Here is a 15,067-nt window from a genome sequence, read left to right on the forward strand (position 1 = left end):
GGTGTGGGTGTGTCGGTCTTATTTAGAGGTTCCTTTGCAGCTCTGACATGTTGGCTCCACCTCTGTGATATGTAAAGCTGAAGGTGCTGTCTGTGTCTCTGCAGAAGCCCAGCGTGGCCACCATGACCAACGAGAAGATCACCCGGCTGTACGAGATGGGCTCTGAGCCAGAGAGGAAGCTGTGGGTGGACCGATACCTTTCTTTCATGGACGAGAGGGGCACGCCCGTCCCAAACCTGCCCGCCGTCGGGAAGAAGCCACTGGACCTCTGCAGGCTGTACCTGGCTGTCCGCGACATTGGAGGACTGGCCATGGTGAGGCAGCACTGATCCTCTGTCTCTGTCTCTGTTTCCTCTTCTTCCTCCTTCAGGGTTCAGCTAATGCCTCATTCATTAGGTCGTGGAGATTGATCGGTAAATAAATTTGGTGGTGCGTTCCTGCCATCTGCTTGTCTCTGAATCCGTGTTCCCGTTCTGGCTCTCAGGTGAATAAGAATAAGAAGTGGCGGGAGCTGTCATCCCTGCTAAACGTGGGGACGTCCAGCAGCTCAGCCAGCTCGCTGAAGAAGCAGTACATCCAGTACCTGTTCGCCTATGAGTGCAAGATGGAGCGTGGTGAGGAGCCACCGCCTGATGCCGCGGGGCCCGCCGGAGACGCCAAGAAACCTCCGTCACTCCAGGCCAAGATCCAGCCGCCCTCCCCGGGTAAGACAGATCTTCTGACACCGGAGAGGTTCACACTCAGCTTTGTGTCTGTTTCCAGCTGAAAGTGTAAAAATCAGAAACGAGAGTGAGACTGTGAGAAAGGAGGTGTTACTGATGCTGCTGTAGGGATCACACACACACACACACACACACAGCTGATTATGTAACACACACTGCGAGCTGTCAGGCAGGCTGGAGGAGAGTGTGAATGTAAACATCAGTGACCTCATACTGACCTAATTTCCCACGATGCCGGTCTCGCTCTCTCTTCACTGCAGAGTTATCTCTTTGTTTTTGTCCTCTCAGTTTCCTTCTTTATATTTGGTTTCACAGACACACCAACACCAAAGAAACACCGTAGACTGATGAGAGCACTCTGAAAACATTTCAAACATCTTAAATTTAACTGTCAAATCACAGAATGATAAATAAATGATATTAGAGTAAGTGAATATTTTGCAGTTAAAATCTGATTCATTTTGAATTTGATGGCAGTAAAAGTAGGACCGCTCCGTGTTCTAAGGAGAACAGCTGCTGGACTTTCACAGAGGAATGTCAGCAGTCCTGGCTCTGCTTCGTCCTGTTGTCGGTTTCATGATGCTCCAGATGTTCTCCATTAGTCTGACCTCAGATCCATTTCCCCTTTGCCTCGGTCCATTTTAATGAGCTGTGGTGCAGAGGAGACGGCACTGTTTCTCCATCGTGGCCACATGTGGCTTCTTCTCTGCATGATGGAGCTGTAACATGACGTGTGGACAGCACGCCGAGCTGCTAGCAGACGCTGTTTCTGGGCGTGTTTCTGAGCCCGTGCACTGATTTATCACTGAGTGGTGAAGGTCACAGCTATCGGCCGCATCACTGCGCACAGAGATTCCTCCAGACTCTCTGAGTATGATGATGATGTCATGTTCTTTAGATGAAGTGATGTTCACAGTGAAGAACAACATTCAGTCTGTGGATGCACTTTTTGCATGTTGGTGAAGTTCTGCCTCTCTAAGATGCTCTTTTTTATACCCGGTCATGTGACGGACCCGATGCCAAATAACCTGATCAGCTGCTGAGTGTTGTTCCAGCTATTTTTTTTTTTCAAGATATATCTTTTGTGGTCTAAGGTGAATAAAATTTGAGTTCATGCTGGACAAAAGTTCAGAAATGTCACAGGAAATAAAATGTCTAAATCTTCAGTTTCCAACCAGGAAAAAAAAAAAATTAGCTTTGAAGCATCTGCTGTACCATCTGATATGGTTGGAATATGAAGCTGCAGTTATCAAATCGATCAAATGTTTGGTTTGTAAAATGAGGTTTGAGTCGACTTTATTTATTTTGTCTTACAAGACGCCAACAAACCTAAAATGTTCCCATAAACTGTTTGAAAATGTAAAATTCAGTGATTTGTAGGTCAGCCAGTTGATTAGACAGCAGCTGATGAAGAAGGCGTGTCTGAGCTCTGGTGTGCGGTGTGATGTCACATGATGATGTAACACTCTGGTCTGTGTCTCTGCAGCGAACTCGGGCTCCCTGCAGGGTCCAAACACCCCTCAGTCCAGCAGCAGCTCCCTGACCGAGGCCCCCGGAGACCTGAAGCCCCCGACCCCCGCCTCCACCCCGCACAGCCACATGGCCCCCCAGCCTGGAAACAGGTAGGGGCAGAGCTTCAGTGTTAAACACACCTGAGCAAACTGCACATGAAGAACATGAAGAAGCCACAACAGAGTGGAATTTAAAGGTTTTCGTTCACATCACGATTGCACAGCTGAAACTGTGATGCCTCAGAATTAGGCTCAGTCTGTTAGTGCAGTAACCTCACAGGAGCCATGTTATTGGTCACATGATGTCACTAAAAAGGCTCCAGAAGGTCCAGTTCAGGTGAAGCTAGCAGACCGCTAGCAGTTACAGCTGCCTCTGTTGCCATCCACCTGCAGGTTTTATGCTGCGGGTGGAGGTAATGATGTGAACCCGAACACTTTCATGTGACTCTCATGTCTGTGTTTTATGTTTAGGAGTGTGGGAGGAGTCAGTGTGCAGGACCCATTCTCTGAGGGCAGCGATCCAGCCTTCCACAGCAAACGAGGCCTGGGACCCGGCGGTGCTCCCTACCAGCAGGGAGGTGGTCCAGGAGACCCCATGAGGATGCAGTATGATGCCAACAAAGACCCTTATGGAGGATTGAGGAAGGGTGAGGAGGGAAGAACTGAGGAGGACGTGTTTGTTTGAGAACCAGGAACACTGATAATACTTTGTGTTTTCAAGAACCAGTAATCCGTGCAGTTCTACTGTATTTAGTCCACTGCTTCCCCCTGGTGGTTGAAGCTTAAACTTTCAGTCTGACTTCAGTCTGACTGCAGGAGCTGCTGCAGATTACATCACATTATCATACATCACGGCCGAGCCCGTTTCACATCAGAGTTCATAGTTTAACACATAGCTCAGGATCAGTGTGTCTTTCTGGGGTTCATAGCAGGTTTTCGGTTCTGCCGTCAGGTCCGGGTCCCGGCGAGGGCTTCGGTCCCGGTCAGATGCCCAGCGGTGGAGCCATGCAGGACATGTACCCACGTGGGCCACCCTCTGGACCGCTGGCAGGGATGGGCCCCAGACCCCAGTACCCCTACAGCCCCGGCTATGAGCGCAGGTGAGATTCTGCTCAGTATTTAAAGAAGCGTTAGCCCCACACAGATGTGAGTCTGTCTGAACTCAGCCACTGTATTCCCACCAGTTAGACTGAAAAAATGTCTTTCGTGTTTCATAGGAGTCCAGTTTTTCTGAATGTATTTAAAATCTATAAATGAAAGAGTGCACATAACTGTGAGTGATTCAGTTTTGCCCTGCAGCACGTCTGCTGTTTGTACACACAGAGTTTGGTTTCTTTTTGTTTATATTAAAAAGTTTAGCCGTGTAACTGTTTATCATCATGGCACTGTCAACTCTATGAACCAATTATTAAAAATGTTTTAGAAGAAGAAAGAATCTCAAAGTGCAAACAAGGCTTAAAAAAGTCTTAGGTGACAACTTTAAACACGGGAAACCAGCTGAAGTGTCTCTACTGCAGGAATTCACCTGTTTGTTTCCCGTAGGCCGGAACATGTGATGGGTCCTGAGGGAGGCATGGCGCCCCCCGGAGGCCAGAACAGCATGGGTCCGTCTGCAAACGAGGCCAGCATGTTTCCCACCAACAGATTCCCCCACCAGAGGTGAGAGCGTTGATGTAACCAGCCCTCAATTATAGAGCTTTCATGTGATGTCATCAGAGAGGAGGGGCTTGCAATTGTTTGTGTGACACTGTCTGTTCACGGGAGATTTGATCCAAATATCAGATCATAGTCTGAACCCGGCCAAGTTTAAACAGTTTAACATGATTATGTGATCATTTAAGTTTCCTGTGTTGGCTCTTCAGGCACGGCCATGACGGTTATGGGCAGCAGTATCCTCACGGCATGGCCTACAGTTCCCATCAGCCCCTGTACCCTCAGCAGCAGGTGAGCGCCTCCTAAACGAGTCCCAATTGGTGTGATAAATCACGTCACTGAGGGGTCTGGGGGTACTTCAGGTCTGGATTCATTTCTGGTGTTTGTCTGCAGGGTTACAAGCGTCCAATGGAGGGGATGTACCCGCCAGCGAAGCGTCACGAGGGCGAGGCATTCGGCGTGCAGCAGTATGGCTCTCAGCAGCCCGACATGTTCCCCGTCTATGGGGGAGGAGGTGGGGGCTACATGGGCCCCGAGCGCCGGCCCATCCAGGGCCAGTACCCGTATCCTTACAGCCGAGACCGCCAAGGCCCCCCGCAGCACAGCATGATGAGCTCAGGGCCGGCGGCGGTGTCTGGGGGGTCCGGGGAAGTGCCGCAGGCCAACATGTGGCACCCCAGGACAGATATGGGCTATACGTACAGCCGGCAGGGTCAGGGGCCCGCCTATCGAGGGGATGACCAGGAGAGCAGGGCCCCACAGGACGACCAGTGGGCCCCCGGTCACCCGAGCCAGCGCCAGCCTCCATACCCCCCCCACTCTTCAGCCGCCACCGCCACCTCCATTCCTCCCCTGCCCTCCAGACAGCCTCCCGCCTCTTTCCAGGCCACACCCACCATCCCCAACCACGTGACCCGCTCTCATAGCCCCTCCACATTTCCCCGGCCCATGGGGAGCTCGCTGTCACCCAACAGCGCCCCCTACCTTCCCTCCATGAAGAAACCACCAGTGCCGGGACCGCCGACCTCTCAGACCGTCCCACTCATCAACAGGGAGGTCAGTTTCCCCCATGGCTCTGTGGAGGCCACGCCCCCAAAACTGAAACCACGGCGACGGCTGACCGCTAAGGACACAGGTGCGGCACACACACAGAGACACACACATCAGAGGGAGTTGTTTCTTCTTCAGGTTTTCATTCAGCCGGCTTTTCATTCAGCCGGCAGGCAGCCAGGGTCAGCTGACACTCACTCTGTGCTGTTATTGGTCAGGAACCCCAGAGGCGTGGCGGGTAATGATGTCACTGAAGTCTGGCTTGTTAGCAGAGAGCACATGGGCATTGGACACCATCAACATCCTGCTGTACGATGACAGCACCGTCGGCTCCTTCAGCCTCCCGCAGGTCAGACCCTCATCTTCCTCACTGCTCATCGTCCGTGTGTCTGATGTCTGTCAGTCTGACCTTTCTCCTCTTCCTCCTGCAGCTGCCGGGCTTCCTGGAGCTCATTGTGGAGTTTTACCGCCGCTGCCTGATCCAGATCTTCGGCATCCTCAAGGAATATGAAGTGGGAACTGGGAGGCAGGGTTCCCTGCTGGGGCCCCTCCCTGAGGAGGAGGAGGTGACAGAGGAGCTGCCAGCCGTTGCGTCCGAATCCGACGGCCAGACAGCGTTGGAGCAGAAGATTCAGAGGTGGTCAGCTGAGCACGCGGAGGACATGCCGCCACCGCTGCTCACGCCTTCTGAGGAGGAGGTGAAAGAACCTGTGGTCAAAGAAGAAGCACAGGTGAAGGAGGAGGAGCACATGGAGGAAGCAGAGGCCCGCCCCCAGCAGGCCAGCAAGTACGACAAGCTGCCAATCAGGGTTGAGACCGGCGATGGGTGGGAGGAGGTGGAGGAGCGCTGGGCCAAGTTGAACCGACCCAATGGCTTCATCAGCGGCCTCCTCCACTGGAAGGCCGGAGGAGGGGACTCCACCACTCACATCTTGACACACTTCGAGTCCCGCACAGGAGACTTTGCCCCTCTGCACCCACCCGAGTGGGAAGAGAAGGCAGAGGGACAGGAGGGTGAAACAGGCAAGGAAGAGCTGGGCGGAGGAGAAGAGAGAAACCAGCCAGACGGAGGAGAAGGTAAGACCTGAAGGGAGGAGATGTGGATATTTATCAATATAACCAATAAAATGATTCAAGCGATTATTGATCGTCAGACTTTAAAGGAAACTTTTTATCACCTTAATCCTGAAACTGTGCATCCTCTAACTTTATTACATTTTGCAATTTTACATCTACAATAAATAAAAAATACATAAAATTACATAATTTAGTGACGGAGGAATAAAGTTGCATTAAATACAAATTTTACATTTTTAAAAAATTTTATGTCAGTATTTTAAAAATTTTTAATTTTTCTTTAATTGCAAAATTTTAGTACTTAACATCATAAAGTTATGACTTGTTTCTCAATTTTAATTTCATGGAACATTATGTTTTGACATCTATAAATTTACATTTTTTGCAATTAAAAAAAAAATTCAATTAATTTTAAAAAATTTAAAATTGGTATTACATTTTATTCCAAATTATTTTGCATGAAAATGTATTAACATTTTTTGAAAACATGTTTTTGAACGTGCTGCAGATTTCTTGGCAGTGCTGCTGTTCCACCACCAGGCGTCTCTGTTGCCCCTTTAATCTCACTCTGCTCTCTTTGTCCGCTCAGAGGTCAGAGGTCAGGATTCACAGGCTCAGAGTCCCATCAGCCAGCTGGAGGATGAGCCTCGCTGCTGGGATGAGGCCCCGCTGTCCACCGCTGAGCCGTGGCAGGACGCGCTGGCCAAACGCTGCGTCTGCATCTCCAACATTGTGCGCGGCCTCTCCTTTGTGCCCGGGAACGACGCCATGCTATCACGGCATCCTGGGCTGGTGCTGATCCTGGGCCGGCTTGTGCTGCTGCACCACCGCCACCCCCGCAGGAAACGGACTCCACCCACCTACCAGCGGGAGGAGGAGCAAGGTATGGCGTGCAGCCGGGACGAGTGGTGGTGGGACTGCCTGGCGGCGCTCAGGGAGAACACACTGGTGACGCTGGCCAACATCTCGGGTCAGCTGGACCTGTCGCTGTACCCAGAGAGCATCTGCCTGCCTATCCTGGACGGGCTACTGCACTGGATGGTGTGCCCATCTGCCGAGGCGCAGGACCCGTTCTCCACGATGGGTGGCTTCTCGTCGCTCACACCACAGAGACTCGTGTTGGAGTGTTTGTGCAAGCTGAGCATCAAGGACTGCAACGTGGACCTGCTGCTTGCCACGCCGTCCTTTAGTCGCCAGCAGAAGCTCTTCTCCACACTGGTGCGCTTGGTGGGTGAAAGGAAGAGTCAGGTGTGCCGGGAGATGGCAGTGGCTGTGCTGTCCAACCTCGCGCAGGGCGACCCCACGGCGGCAAGAGCGGTTGCCCAACAAAAAGGCAGTGTGGGCACACTCATTGGCTTCCTGGAGGACTGTGTGGCCATGGCCCAGTACCAGCAGAACCCGCACAGCCTGCTGCACACTGCTGTGCCACCAGAGCCGCCCAGCATCAACATGATGTGCCGCGCCGCCAAAGCATTGCTGGCCATGGCACGGGTGGAGGAGAACCGGACGGAGTTTGTTCTATATGAGAGCCGGCTGCTCGACATCTCACTGTCGTCCGCACTCAACTCCTCTGTGGCGGCCATCATGTGTGAAGTACTGTTTAAAATCGGCCACTCGTGACACAAACACCACCACGGAGCGTGCTCAGTGGCACTGTAAGCAGCTCCGCCCGTGTGACAAACTGGCTCCTATTATATTTTTATTTAAGAACAGAAAAGAAATGTTTTTACGTACAAATGAATATATATAGAATCTATAAAGCTCCGACTCCATCTGCAAATGTTTGTTTGGAATTTTTAAGTAATTTTAATACAAAATATTTAATACTTGTATTTTTAATTTTCTAATTGTTTCGTCGGTTTGTTGTTTCGTTTGAACCAAAGTGTGACGGTGGCTCGGGTTCCGGCTCTCTTCAATGTTTTTTTTAAACATTCGTGGTTGTTCCTTTCTGTTTGCAAGGCTGTTTGGGGGGGGGTTAGTTAGATTTGGGGGCGGGGTTATTTAAATAGTGTTGTAGATAGGTCTTTTTTGTTTTTTCTCACGTGGTATGACAGAGGAAACACTGATGTTCAGTCACGTACTTTGTTCTGGTGCAATATGTTTGCTTGGGCGTTTTTTTTTTTTTAATGTGAATTATTTGACCATCTGCCGTTTGACCATCAGTATTTTTGCCGAACCACAGCAGTATCAGCCAATGGGTTTTTAAGAACTTTTTATGTCTTGTCCACCAATCAGATCCCTCCACCGTCATCCTCCTCCTGTAAATAGTTGATGTACATTGAGCTCCAGAAGATGGCGTCCCGACTCTCTATGAATTTATAATCACAACTCTGAACATTCGAGTTTCTGTATTTAAGGACAAAAAACTCATCTTCAGGATGTTTCATGGGGTCTGATCTGACAGGGTGTGTTTGATTTGAGAGACTGTATGTACAGGAGGTACGGGGGTCAGTTGGGGAAGGGCAGGCAGAACTGTACTTATATCATGTTGCTGACATCAAAACAGTTATAAGAAATGTAAAGAGAGAGGGAAAAAAAGAAAATCTCTACATCCAGAACGTCTCCTGTTTGATTTGACAGATGCTGTTTCTTCAGTATGAGATCTTTATATGTTCCACGACATGTTAAAGAATAAATGTACATGAACTCTGGTTGAGCACTGTGAGCGCAGCTCTGAGCTTGTTTACTTTGGCCTTAATTTGGTGCTGACTTTCATGTAGGACCTAAAAGAACCACACTACACCAGTACATCTGATAGATTTTAGTTTGTTGAACAAGGAGCCACAAAAGTTAGCTGTGGAGTTCCTCTTGACTCTGTGCTGGGACCTCTACTTTTATTAGAAACACAGATATCCATGGCTACGCAGACGTTATAAATTCATACAGCAGCTGAGAATGCAGCATGTACAAACTGTATACTGACGAAGAAACAGATGACTTGGATGTGATGAAGCTGCTGCTGTCAGATACATGCTGTGTATGCTAAGCTAACCTTAGCGTGCTGATTGACGCTGTCAACATCCTGAGTACTTTGAATAGAAATTAGTTGAGGCATCAGAGCGATACATAAAGAAAAAGGTGCAAAGAGCACATTTCATTAGTGATTTCTGTTGTAAAAGAATAACTGACTGCAGCTGCTCAATATTAACTGCATTTACCTTTTTCCTTAAATATTTCAACTCCACTGAACATTTTCTCAACCTCTTATTTCTGATTTTGATCCTTTCACACAGTATTTTCAGAAATGTTCTACCTTCTTTACATTCATCTCACAGCTTTGAACACTGCCAGCAGCAGAAAACACAAAGAAAGCAGCAACTCAGAATGAAATTATAGAATCACATTCAGAGAAAAATATCATTTCCATGGTCTTTACTATAACTGCTTCCATCGCCTTCTGTGGGGAAAACGAATCAGAACTCAGTCTGTTCGTCTTACAGCTGATCCATTTTCGACAAGCTGGAACCAAACTGGGATCAAAGTGGTTCGGAGGTTCATTCGGCTCCTCGACTGCTTCCAGAAACAACAAAAAGCTGCCAAGTGTCTGAGAAACGCCGGCGTACACGTTCGATTTCACCCCACTGATGATTTGAGTCACTTCGACTTGAAGACTGCATCCCAGTCCAGAGGTTCAGATCCAGCTATGTCGCTCTTTGGGATGGATGGGAAGAAGGACTGCATCTTCTGTCTGAACTCTGGGAGCTGAAAAATTATACCAACAAAAAAGAAAAAACAGATAAAGACAAGAATGAGAACTTTTCATATTCTTTCAGTAAATTGAATATTTAATAACAAAATGTGCAATCATTTTTTCTAAATAATTTAATTTTACAACTTGATTTTTCTTTATTAAGAAAGTTTTAATTAGTTTAGTTTTACGAAGTCTAACTTTCTCATCTATATCAACTACTCTCTCTTTCCTTATACACTTTCTTCCTGGAATGAAATGACTTAAGACATTTTTTTTACTTTAACAACTAAAATTCGTTCTCAGAATTTTAGTTCAACACTTTCTTCTGAAAATGTTTCAAACATTATGTCCAAATTGTAATTTTATTGGTAGGATTGTAGAAATTATTCATAAATAAATTGCCTTTATTTCACAAAATTTATTTTTCTTCCTCTCAGAGACTATAATCCTTAAAGAAAACTTCAGGTAAAGAGGTGATAAAATCCTGACTGAATAAAGGTCATTATTTATGAAATAAACAAAGGTCAGCACTGAGCCCGTTCAGTTTGCAGGTACATACGCTGTGAACGCCGAGGACTTTCCACACGGTGAAGCCGAGCAGGCCTACTCCACACCAGGCGAACAGCGAGCCCCACCCCAGAGCTCTGAGGGCCAGAGATGCGCCGCTCTCCGGGACTGCCGCCGTCGCTGTGACGCCCTGCACAGGAAACAAGCAGGGAAAAAAATGTGACATCAGGTTTTACAGCTGCATTTGGTCTTACGGGAATTCTCCAAAAGTTGATTCTGTTCATCTGGACATAGCGTTTTCAGTGGGAGAAACGTTTCCCCGTTTCTTACGGGAATTATTTCTCCCAGAAGCTGTGAAATTAATTTTACAGCCAAAAACGTGAGGGAATTCAACAAATAACTGAAACGGACGTTAAAGTGTCAGCTGCACGTCCGGTTGGTGGAGCAGAGTGAGGTCATCCTCTCCGTCACGTGATGGAGGAATCTGAACTGTGCTGAATCAAACTGGAACAATTCCAACAAACATGAACGCCTTCCAGCAGCTCACAGATAAATATTCCCATCACAGAAATGTTTTTGCAGCATGTCCTGGACTACGTCAGCTCTCGGTCTGTGCCGTCCCTCCACATCACTTCCTGCTGCATCCTGAAGCCCGGTTCGATCACATGTGGTCCGAGCGTGGCAATCTCTCTCGTTTTAACGCATCAGCTCCCGGTGCTCCCTCTCGCCGAGCTCATCCGCTTTCACACCTCATGATGATCGCTTGGACGGCTCCAGCTCTAAAAGAAAAACATCTCTGTAGCTCCTCGAGGCTAACTGGCCTAGCAGTAGGAGTGGCAGCACGATCTCCTCGTTAAGCTTCTCTGGGGCCAAGAGTGCAATGTGAAGCAAAAAAAAACTATAGTAGATCTGTAAAACCTGTCTTTATAGAAAAATAAGTAACTCTTTCACCCTCAGAGTGAGCAAAAAAAAATCCAAGAGCTGCTGCTGAAGGTCACCACTCAGACAAACCTGAACCCCCGAAAGGGTTCTTGAAAACTAACTTCAGCTCTTCACTCGGGTGTTTTGGTGACTCATGGTTAACAGGTGCTTGAAGCTCTGAGTGACGTCAGGTTAACTCCTTCAGTGTGAAAATGACCCATAGAATCGGCATGAACTGCAATAGTGTTACGCCATTATCTCGTTTTAATGGATGCTCCAGTGCTCGGGTTCTCCAATTCTTCAACAAGTACATGGACGCAGCCTGTAGAAGAAGGTGCTGATCTTTGAATGAAGTTTGGTGCTGGTGGCCATTATTTCCTCAGAAGGAAATCTGAGGAAAAAGTAAAAGCTCATCTGTGCAAGATGTTCTCTACACACCTCCATCACCTCCCTGAAGGATTTACAACCTCCATGTTTGAGGACAGGAAGCACAGCTGACGTCTTTCCTTTTCAGCTGAAACGGAGTAAAAGCTGCACTTTAATGACCTCGACCCTCTAATCAGATTTTACATTTCCTAACTGAAGCTCAGCCTGAGGCTTCGATTCAGAGACGACCACAAAGACGAGTCTGTGACTGAAATAGATCCGTCTGTGCTTCCACGCCAAGTTTATCTCACATGTGCGTCAGCATTAATCGGATCTCGCCAGCCGCCAATAGCTCAAACAGCTGTGGCCGCCACGCGCCAGGACTTCACGGAAAGTCTATTTTCAGGTCGAGACGAGTCAGGAGGGAAGGCGGACGTCATCGCAGATGTGCGGACAGCCATCGATTGTCTTCAGGAGGCTGAGGCCGTAAACAAACTGCTGTTAGCATCGTTAGCTTCTCACGCAAGCACCGCTGAAACCTCCGAATGGGTGGGAAAAGGACCGGAAGTATTGTGTGCCATCCATCAGATCCTCAGTCCAGCTACATTTTCAAGTTAAAATATCCACAATTTTTATTTTATCAGCTTAATGAATACAGAAGTTTGCAAAGACTGATGATAAGCCTCAGCTCAATAAAAGTATAAATACTGCCGGCGCTGCCTCCAAGTAGACACACCTACGGCATCAATTTCAAAATCCTGCGTCATCGTAACGCATTCACAACATTTTAGGAAAACTTGATGTCTGACGTCGAGGTCGAGGTAGAGCTGGGCGATATGACCCAAAATTCATATCTCGATATTTTTTAGCTGGATGGCGATATAAGATATATATCTCGATATTTTTTTAAAGCCATAAAGTAAGAACAAAAAGAGAGTTCTTAGTCAAAGCTGTGTCCCAGATGTCACACAGGCACTTTTATTAACATACAGCATAGATGTACATGAAAAAAACTACTCAAAAATAAATGAGCATTTATTAAATAATGATGCGCTATAAATAAAAGAAAACTATGTTGTTTTATGCATAACAAAGAGCTCACAATTGTGCAGTCAAAATGTAAACTAACAGACGCTGAGCATAATAACATAGACAGATTTCACAGCTGCTCTATTCCCAACTTCTACTGCGTGACTGACAGCCTGGAGTTTGAAATCCGCTTCGTAACCATGTCTCTGAACAGGTGCCATTTATGGTCCTTATACACACACAATACGGTAATATTACGTTGAAGCACAGTACGTATTACTCCGCGAGGCTCCTCGGTAGCCGTAATGCTCCCACAATCCATCAAGCGGTGCAGCTCCGTAGCTAACCAAAGTCGAACTAAAACATTTTTTGACAGATTGCTGAGCGCTGTGTACCACATAAAATCGGTTCGCGGTCATCAAGCACAACCAGAATTCATACAAAAGGCGCGCAGTCAACTTTTGAGAAAACGAAAGAATTTCAGGCCGTGCACGGCGTTAGCGTGGCTAGCTCGTTAACACGTTGACGCCGTCCAGCCCCACGCACGGGCGATGCGCAGTAACTCGTTAACGGAGATTTGCCGTGTCCACCTTTTGCTGCCTGCAGGTGAAGCGATGGGGGAGGAGGGGGAGTTGTGTTCAGTGAAGGAGAGGCGAGGTCGAGTAACGTTGCGTAAAGACAAAAGTGGACGAAAGAGAGGCAAACTTGCGGCTCCGCAACTATAATTATAACGTAACATAGACTATATCGATATAAAGGATATTGTCACATCTTATATCTCGTATAAAAATATATCGATATTTTTTAAAAAAAACTCGATATATCGCCCAGCTCTAGGTCGAGGTCACTGAGATTTGAAATTTAGTAGGTATCAATTTGAAGCATCTACGTCGCCTCATTTTTCACAAACTTTGGTGTCCACGCCGCCCACCCGCCCGGTAACAACGTTACTCCGTCAACCTTTTAACAAGTGAAAAATATGGAGATTCTCTGTGAGGTTCTGCAGTTAGAACGTTTTCTCGCTGTTTCTCAGAGGATTTATAGATGTTTATTAGTGATGACAATCTACAAATGTGTGCTTCATGAATGAGTTTCTGACTGAGTTATGATTCTGAGAGAGAAACAAACACCTGCACTGTGAGCTCAGGTTAAGTTTACCTTGTTGAACCACTCCGGGCTTTTCTTCTTGGCGAGCGCCAATGTGGAGCCGAATCCTGCGATCATCCCTGCGGACGCCACCGTAGTCAGAAATGCTGCACCTGCACACAGGAAGTGATCTCACTCAGGTGAGAAATCGCCACAAGTTCACAACCACTCCATTAAAGCAGACACAGGCGATGCTTCTACATCTAGCTTCTCAAATGTAAACAGCAAAAAACCTTTAGGAGAAAGAGTTAGAGTGGCTAACAGGTGCCACTCTGAAGTTTCACCTTACAGTCTGAATCTATTTGCACAGCTGCTGATGTATTTCTGAAACCACAAGAACCTTAAATCGAACAGAGTTTGAATGGAGTCTGGTGGAAACACAGAGGTTTACTGTGTAGACCTGAGATGTGAGATCCTGAGATCTGAGATGACCGAGGTTTCATTTCAGTGTCAGTGTTCTGAACTGTAAAAAGGAGCTTTGGCAGGTTTACTTAAATAAATGAAAAATTTAAAATAACCGTTTGTTCCAAAGAAAATTCATTAAACAGCCTGAGTAAAATAACTTTATAACATTTCTCAAATCATCTTCATAAAGACAACCCTTAAAATGCAATCGTTCTGAACGGAGTCTGGCGTCGTCTAGAAAAAGATATTATTTGCAGGAACACACAAGTCTCTCTCCTCGATGCTGGCGTTCCTGAAAACTGATGTTTTTTGAATGGGGTCTGGTAGCTTGCTGTGAATTCAAAACAACAACAAAAATCCCTATCACATTTGTTCTGTGCAGAACTCCCAAAGCAAGTTCTTTATTTCTACAATTTTTTAATTACAAGTACTAAAACACCAAAACTCGTGATACCCGAAGTTACTTTTTGATTAGACATTAAAATAATTTGATTTGAATTTGAGAATAAGTGTCTGACCTGCTGAAAGGGACTGAAGACGAAAATAATTTAGTAACTAAATCAGAAATAACCAGTCAACTCGACTTTTTTGTTTAGCGGAACTGAGCAGAAAACATTTAAGTTTCAGGAAAAAATGCTTTATCTTGTGTTTCTATGCGGCGGAATGCTTTAACAGCGAATCAAATCTGAAAATGTCCGATTTTTGAGCGGAGTCTGGCGCAGCAGCTCGACATTGTCGTGACCTCGAACAGAAAAACAAACAGCAGAAACCCACGAACACCTCCTGCCAGCGTGGACAGCAGTCCGGTCAGGTGACCCCCTCAGGTACCTTTTAACACCTGCAGTTTGGCCTCTTCATCTCGTTCTGCTCCCGCGGTCACAGCCAGGTCTTCCTCAGCTGTCATGTTGCTTCCGTTTCCGTAAAACGTCCGAGCAGAAACAAAGCAGCTAGGAACACAAGTGTGTTTATGTTAAATGAGAACACAGAAT

The 15,067-nt window shown here is 46.9% G+C and overlaps 2 protein-coding genes across 3 annotated transcripts in view; one reads left to right on the top strand and one right to left on the bottom strand.

The window, feature by feature from the left end:
- The window catches only part of arid1b (AT-rich interactive domain 1B), a 34,226-nt gene extending 26,225 nt beyond the window's left edge, over positions 1–8,001 (top strand). The window contains exons 13-23 of one of the 2 annotated variants that reach the window (XM_063496309.1): positions 105–314; positions 485–704; positions 2,209–2,344; positions 2,705–2,880; positions 3,186–3,333; positions 3,776–3,892; positions 4,096–4,177; positions 4,280–5,021; positions 5,155–5,285; positions 5,368–6,013; positions 6,603–8,001. In XM_063496309.1, coding sequence (XP_063352379.1) covers positions 105–314; positions 485–704; positions 2,209–2,344; positions 2,705–2,880; positions 3,186–3,333; positions 3,776–3,892; positions 4,096–4,177; positions 4,280–5,021; positions 5,155–5,285; positions 5,368–6,013; positions 6,603–7,633 — 3,639 coding nt within the window. In that variant the 3' untranslated portion in view covers positions 7,634–8,001. The remainder of the gene's footprint in view (positions 1–104; positions 315–484; positions 705–2,208; positions 2,345–2,704; positions 2,881–3,185; positions 3,334–3,775; positions 3,893–4,095; positions 4,178–4,279; positions 5,022–5,154; positions 5,286–5,367; positions 6,014–6,602) is intronic. The other variant, XM_063496310.1, reaches the window with a different exon arrangement.
- An 800-nt stretch (positions 8,002–8,801) lies between these two features.
- tmem242 (transmembrane protein 242) lies at positions 8,802–15,023 on the bottom strand. Its single transcript, XM_063496382.1, has 4 exons — positions 14,907–15,023; positions 13,686–13,786; positions 10,264–10,401; positions 8,802–9,715 (listed from the first exon to the last, which is right to left on the bottom strand). The coding sequence occupies exons 1-4, from the start codon at positions 14,980–14,982 to the stop codon at positions 9,608–9,610; spliced, it is 423 nt and encodes a 140-aa protein (XP_063352452.1). The 5' UTR covers positions 14,983–15,023; the 3' UTR covers positions 8,802–9,607.
- Between the last annotated feature and the right edge of the window lie 44 nt (positions 15,024–15,067).

This window comes from Pelmatolapia mariae, linkage group LG15, assembly GCF_036321145.2.
Source record: "Pelmatolapia mariae isolate MD_Pm_ZW linkage group LG15, Pm_UMD_F_2, whole genome shotgun sequence".
NCBI lineage: Eukaryota > Metazoa > Chordata > Actinopteri > Cichliformes > Cichlidae > Pelmatolapia > Pelmatolapia mariae.